The following is a 7,322-nucleotide window of genomic DNA, read 5'->3' as shown; positions in this document are numbered from 1 at the left end:
ATTGGCAAAGAAATTAGTGTGTGGACACCCAACTGCGGTAGCCCTCCGGCTGTTGGGGAACTATAATTCCCATGATGCATTATCAATGGCCTAATAGAAAAGGTGTGTGCTTATAACCATTTACAGTGTTAACAGTGGTTGGAGAGTTACCTGTTGGCTACCTCATGTGTAAAGTAAACAACTTGTTTTCTTTTAATGTCCATGATTTGTTTCTTCAGCCGAGCAAGTAATGGATTCTATGAAGAAATGTGTATTTAACATGGGGGAGGGGGGTTCACAAATATTTAAGTCATCCTTTTTTTCCACAAAAACTGACGCATGCTCCAGATGTTTGTTTTTAAATTAATTTAAAAGTATTTTATGAATTTATAATCCATGTTCATTCAAAATATCTAATAAAAGGGCTGTTTATATTTCTATTGCCTATGTGTTTGGGTTTTTTCTAGTCTCATTAAATACCTTATGAGTTTGTATGATATAAAACCTCAGTTGATCTCTTAAAGTTAATGATGAAAACTATATTGGAAATGTAGTTTTCAACACTGTATACTTACAGTAACTTGTTCATGCTTAAGCCTCATATACCTCGTCATAAAACCGTATAGATGCATCATTAAACGTTTTAAATAGTGATTTTATATATATATCTATCTCGCTGACATGTGAAGGGATGGTGGTAATATATGAATCTAATTACTGGCATTAATATTCCATTCTGAAAATTTGTACAATTGTATTTTACAAACTTAAGGAAATTGTTGGGTGCAAAAAAACTGCTGGTAAAACTATCCGAAATAATAACTACCATGTATACCTTTTTTTTTTTTTTTTTTCTTTAAGGCAGGGCACTATAAGGACTACAGTCAGTCTAAATTTTTTGAAAGCAAGAAACTGCTGTACATCAGATGTATCGCCAAAAAGGGAAATTGTTTTACATCCTGTAGCCCTATCACCACTTATTATAAATTAAATGCTATTCTGGACAAGGCTTCCGTAAGGAACGACGAGCCCAGAGTAATTAAATGGTCGAGAGCAGCGCTGGAAATAAAATACAGAAAAATATACAACATGATTTAATATGAATTGCAACCCTAAACTGAACTCTGCTCTTAAAGTTGTCAGGTTTTTGTCACTAATAAGAATCTATTCACTAAAGTAGGGGTTTGCAGGTAAATTGAAGATTTGGACTCCTCCACTTCACTACGCGTCCTAAATCAGTTCGATCTTACTAATGTATAGTGGAGTCCAGCTTTGGCAAGCAGACCATGTAGTCTGACGGCATGAAGGGTGGTCTCTGATATTTGTAAATGTAATTTGAAAAATGCTTTAATATATAAAAAAAAAAAGCGGCCGAAGTAACCTCAGACAGCCCGCTGTGTCACATGGTGATACACTTTTACCCAGAATTTACAAAAATAAACTTTGTAGTATAATTTCAACAACAGCCAAAGACCGTGCTCTCCTATTTGTATGGGTCTACTTCTCCGGCTGTGTATTTCCTTTGTAGTTGGCACTCTAGGGGTTATGGGGTGTTGCATTGAAAGAAAAGGATAGCGGGAGTTGCAGTCCCAAAAGGCATACTAGAGGTGCAGGAGTTTGTTTACCATTATTATTGGCTTTAACCCCTCCTTGTGTGCCTAAACGGCATTATACCGGTACCTGCATGGGTATAATTACCGTGTGTGAGATATATATATATATTTTTTATTATTTTTTTTTCTTCTATATAATCTCCTTTAAGGGGGTGGAAGCTTTTAAGAAATGTATTTAGTTTCCATTATAATTACTCTTCCGTGTGGCTCTTGGGGTCAAACAATGGGGTAAAAAAAACATACAAGATGCTGTGTTTTCCCCTATACTAGGTATCTATGAATAGCTTAACAATTACATAGGTTGCTGGAGATAAAGTGTAGCTGTTCCTAAATTAGTGTGTCGTATAAACGTATCTAAAGCAAAAGTAGGAAAATTGGCCCCTTATCCCATTGGGGAAAATGTGTACTGACCCGTTAAAAGAGTAAACGTCACAGTATTTTAATGTGATTATAGTATAATGATAGGCGATCCCCTTTCCGTTCCATAACGGAGTCATCTTTTAAGACCGCTAAAACCACAGCGCGTACTTCAGTAGGCGGCCAGAGTGACAGTTATACCATAGAGCTGTGCTTGTGGCACGAACTAACGTATCATAAAGAATGCCGTGGGTAGAGCGGCACTCTCGTAGCTTTGCGCTAAAGCGGACGTTGGAAGGAGGGTCTCTTCCTCCTGCAAGATGGCGCAGACGGTGAATATTACCGATTTGTCTCTGCAGCAACTAGAGGGGCTGAAAAGTCAGCTGGATCAGGTATGATGATAAATCCTCGGGTTCGTTACGCGGCTGTTTCATTCACGGCTGCGCGCGCCGTATACCAGTAATAATAGCAAAAGAAACCTGTGGAAAACGTGCGAGTGCCGGGGCTGTGTCCTGTCTATAAACGGCCTCCGGAGCAACCGGGCTGCATGTATTCTAGAGCCTGTTGGCTTCCATCATACCGCTGTTAGGCCTGTGTATTAACACAACCTGTTGTATGGCTTAGATACAAGTACGTAAGCAGACACACACATATATGTATAATATATATATATATATATATGTGTATATACACACACACGTATAGGAGAGGTGTGTTTTTTAAGGCTTAGAATGCTTGCTGTGTGTGAAAGTACCGGTGTTCTACAGCTATACAGAAAAAAAGTGTTTATGAACTAAATTGGTTAACAAAAAAATCTAAATCCCCCGCTCTTTTATGTAAACCGCTGTCAATAGGTCTAAATATAGCGTCAAATGCTGCGGTAAAGCCCTCTCCCCGAGCTCCATCTCCTTTAATGTCCTCCTTTGCTCATATGTAACGTATGGAGGTTCGTATGAAAAAAAAAAAAAACCTTTTGATAACGTGTACTTTCTGCACTACCCCAGACCAGCACCTCCAGCCGCCACCCCCCACCTGCCCCAAAGGCATATTTACCTCCTGTGCTGCCCTATACATCACCCGGGGCACCCCCAACACGCCTCTATCCATTCTACAGGGCATCATTGCATGGCGTCATATACTGCATAGGAAGCACGGTGCGGAATGAAACGATGGAGGAGAGCCATGCGTGGTGTTGATCGGCCAGTTGGGGAGATCGGTGATCCCCCCCCCTTATAACCGGTTCATTAAATAGTGGAGTTACGGGGAGCCTGATTGCCCAGTAGGGAGATAAAACTGTTATGTAGCAGAGGGGCTGATACCCAAGGCCTGGCCAGGATCCACTACAACTGCCACGGGTTATATCAGTGGTAATCAGAAACTGTAATGATGGGGGGGCTGTATTGAATTGACTTTAAAGTCGTAACATTGGGGGACTCGCTTGATAAAGTAGCACTCATTTACTGGTATAGGCACTGGAGACTCAAACACAGCCACATTGAACTGTTTTTATGCTGTTTTTGTTACAATATTACAAAAATATAGTATTTTCCCATTGATTGTGTCATCCATCTCTTCTAAAAACCTTATTAAAGCAAATATATCTGCATCAATGCAAACCATTTCTTGCTGCTCCTGGCCCCGGTATAACCACTAAACGTGAAATGTTGTCATTGTTTTAGGAAGTTGAGTTCTTGTCTTCCTCCATCGCCCAGTTAAAAGTGGTACAAACAAAGTACGTGGAAGCCAAGGACTGCCTGAACGTGTTGAATAAGAGTAATGAAGGTGAGTAGCCGGTCACAATATATGGGGTGGTTTTGTCAAAAAGGACCAAAGAATAAGTGTATTAATGTGTATTTGCTTATCTTACAGGGAAGCAACTGCTTGTTCCTCTGACCAGCTCTGTATCCTTCTTTAAGAGTATAGTGTGATTCAAGTGACTCTGTGTCGGTATATAGTGATCCCGTTCGGAAGCAAGGAAGTGTACCGACTCCTGCCCCATCTACTGACACGGGCCACGTGCTTGTTCACCGGCTTGCGTTCTGTGCCAATAAAGAGCGCCTGCTGTGTGAGCGAACCCATTTTTTGGACGAGGCTACTGCTCTTTTAATATTGTCTGTCTAAGCTGTCCTGCGTCAGTGGGAACGCTCAGAAGATGTACAAACTAAAACAGCGATACCTGACTGGTAAAATGGACCCAATCTTCCAGCCTCAAATCTCATATAGGTAATGGAGCTGCTACCGAGCAGTCATGTCCCTTACCTCCAGGGGAGGATTTTGCTTGTGTAAATGCAGGTTTCAGTTACAGATAGAAGCCTTACATTTACATGTAAACAGACAGCCTGTCTGTGACATTTTGGCAGCTTCTTTTAATGTGTTCTTTTTAGTTTATTTTAGCTACCTGGTACCATGCCAGCATATGCAAAAGTAGCAGCCTGGCAGATGGTGTTTTGTTGGATTAGCTTTGTTGGCATACAGGAACGATTATCTGATGGCTGCTAACCTGCAGGGATCAGATGTTGTGATGTTACAGGTCCCTACATCACAGCCTCTCACCACCAAGTGAAAGCAAAAATGCACGTATACGAATAAAAAATTGGGCCGAGGGGCTTTTATGGTATAACCCTCGAAACCACAAAAAACTACACATTTTCCCCAAGTATGTCTAGGTTGTGTTTCTTCCCTTGACTCCTTCCTTAGATGTATGTGCCCGGGACTCTGCGTGACGTATCCAATGTGCTGATAGACGTGGGAACCGGATATTATGTGGAGAAGGTGAGAGTCTACTAGTCGGTACCTTTTTATTTTTTTGGCTTTACTTTTTTTTTATATATATATTTTATTTTTAAAATGCACTGCAAAGCGTTTCCAATAATAAATCATGAACATTCGTATATAAAAGAACACATGCATTCTTGAGCCAAGAAAGTTTTGGCTTATAGAAGACTTTTATAAAATTATTTCTGTCTTGGCCCTGTTTTAGGAGATTTATTGTGAAATCAGCATCAAGGTCTGAGACAAACATCCCTTTGTGTCTCACTGTACCCCCAGATTTCCCTGCAGAAACTCAGTCTTGTCCTTTGATAAGGTCTGAAAATCATGTGTCAATTAAGGAGTTGTAGAACATTATCTACATGTTTTTTATATTTAGAATTACCTAAGAGTTCCAAAGATGTTATCTGTTTCCACATTTGTTTTCCCACCCAGTTGTTCTCATACTTAAATATCTGTGTTCTCAGACTGTAGAGGATGCAAAAGATTTCTTCAAAAGAAAGATTGATTTCCTCACTAAGCAAATTGAAAAGATTCAGCCAGCCCTTCAAGAAAAGCATGCAATGAAACAAGGTGAGACAAAGGAGTATGAGTAAAGATGGGTGTAAACTGTCTCTGTTAGTGTGAGGGTAGCAGATTGCATTCGCTGCTCAGCATTGTGGGTCCCAGAGAATTAAATTAGTATATAAATTGTATACATTTTGCAAGTGTAATTGTTCTCTGATATTGTCTTATCACATTAACTTTTCTGCCCTGGCTATTGTAGTTGATTGCTTTTACGGCAGTCTGTGAAAGAAAATTAATGACAAGGTGTCACCAAAAAGCAAGATTGCAGCATTGTTGGAATTTTCCAAAGTTCCATTGATGCTATTTCTATAGAGCAGTTTCTGTGGAACGATAGATGTTTTTTAGACGTTTTCTGAGCATCTTGGGAATTGCGATCCCTGTTGAGCTGTTCTGTTCTATAGAGCATATTTCATCAATATGTTGCTTTGTAGTGTTGTATCATTTGTGTCCCTGCCATAGAGAGGAATGAGCTAAAATGAAGTCCTTTTTGGAGGCAGATTGTGTTGCTTCTTGTCACTGGTACAGAAAATCATCAGCTGTAGAAAATTGGTTAGTTTTGATAGGATGGTGGGTTAATTGCTGTATCGATAGCCATTAGGAATTGGTGGTGCCATCCAAGTATTACAACGTAATGCTCACAAAATTGGCCTTTCAGTCATTGGAAGGATGTGCCAAAAGCAAACAAGCCTCAACGTGATCCATTGCTTTTTGGTTATTGAGATATCTCCAAATCTCTGCTACTGTATTATGCTAACATTATTGTTTGTCTTCCTAGCTGTCATAGAAATGATGAGTATAAAAATCCAACAGCTGACATCGGCCCAGGCTGGGACATCCAAGGCTTAGCAGAAGTCGGAGAGGCCACCCCTTCCAGCCACCTACTGAATGGGATGCAGTGGCATCTTGTGGCAGAGGCGGATGGAAGGCTAAGTACTGGCATCACTAGCCTGGTCCGCCGCTGCAGTAAAACCCCTTCCCCACTACAGACACCAGCCAAGTATATCTTCACAGACTGTGTACGCTGTACAGCTTCCTCGGCAAAGGGGTTAACTTATTTTTTTGTTTATCATTTATTGTTTTGTATTTGAAACATAAAGCATTTAAAATCAAAACTTGTCTGTACTGTTATTGGGATTTCAATCGGTTTCCATAAATATTTTCCATATGTTTCCTGTAAAGTGGTTGAGATGTCCTTAAGTATCCTGTAATTAAGAAAGGTTAGAATACTTTCTTTTGACTGATTCTCGTGGGTACTTGGAATGGTATTATCATGAACAAATCTGTAACTGCATCCTCTTAAGGATCCTCTTTGAATAACAAAATAATTGGATAAATGAAAGGAACTCTAATTTTTGTTACTTGTTTATACACCCCACACACTGTATGTAGGGCAGAAGTGTAGATTTTTAGATTTGAGAAATCAGACATTTAAAAAATGTCTGATATCTCCCTAAGAGTGGGTCAGTGAATTCATTAGAACATTTTACACCAGTGATCTGTTGTCTACTCGCACAGCATCAACTAACTAATGTGACTTGGGTAACAATATGTTTTAAGTCTGATATGTAGGTGCGGATGCAGGGCCTGATTATATTCAATTTATATCTAAATAGATTACCCTTCCCAAATACATGTGGATTGCATAATACTAACATAATCCTGAGATGATAGGGTTCATTAATTACATGTTAGTTTGTGTGAGATGAAACATTTCACCTCCCTTTTGTAAGCCTGTGTTATGAAGGGGAAACACAGCCCCCACTGGAGAACACAACCCGACTAGGTAATGTTTCAGCTACTAGAGACGCCACAACACTGAGCAACGACATTTTCATCCACCTTCCTCTATTATGTATAAGTCAGTTTCCGGGGCTGTGTGTGTGTGTGTCATGTGCAGGTATTAGAGAATGGAAGAAACAAAGACAGACAGAAGTGATTGGCTGGAGGCTGTGGTTCTGTATATGGGATTTTGCATACAATGTAACACATAAAGATAACTATACCAAATTCCAGTATTATACAAGGATCTGCCCCATA

At 39.8% G+C, this 7,322-nt stretch overlaps 1 protein-coding gene across 1 annotated transcript; it reads left to right on the top strand.

Annotated features, from left to right (window-relative positions):
• The first annotated feature begins 2,204 nt into the window (after nucleotides 1-2,204).
• On the top strand, nucleotides 2,205-6,397 carry PFDN5 (prefoldin subunit 5). The gene is made up of 6 exons (XM_053456206.1): nucleotides 2,205-2,341; nucleotides 3,629-3,731; nucleotides 3,819-3,850; nucleotides 4,647-4,721; nucleotides 5,186-5,291; nucleotides 6,061-6,397. The coding sequence occupies exons 1-6, from the start codon at nucleotides 2,270-2,272 to the stop codon at nucleotides 6,129-6,131; spliced, it is 459 nt and encodes a 152-aa protein (XP_053312181.1). The 5' UTR covers nucleotides 2,205-2,269; the 3' UTR covers nucleotides 6,132-6,397.
• The last annotated feature ends 925 nt before the right edge of the window (nucleotides 6,398-7,322 follow it).

This window comes from Spea bombifrons, chromosome 2, assembly GCF_027358695.1.
Source record: "Spea bombifrons isolate aSpeBom1 chromosome 2, aSpeBom1.2.pri, whole genome shotgun sequence".
NCBI classification, from domain to species: domain Eukaryota; kingdom Metazoa; phylum Chordata; class Amphibia; order Anura; family Pelobatidae; genus Spea; species Spea bombifrons.
Note: the sequence above shows the minus strand (reverse complement) of the source record. Positions and strands in the feature narration are given on the sequence as shown.

Excerpts from the sequence above, each read along its gene's own strand:
- PFDN5 (XM_053456206.1), top strand. The coding sequence starts at position 2,270 with ATGGCGCAGACGGTGAATATTACCGATTTGTCTCTGCAGCAACTAGAG. Across the intron at positions 2,342-3,628 it reads TGAAAAGTCAGCTGGATCAG|GAAGTTGAGTTCTTGTCTTC; the intron begins GTATGATGATAA and ends TCATTGTTTTAG. Across the intron at positions 4,722-5,185 it reads CCGGATATTATGTGGAGAAG|ACTGTAGAGGATGCAAAAGA; the intron begins GTGAGAGTCTAC and ends CTGTGTTCTCAG.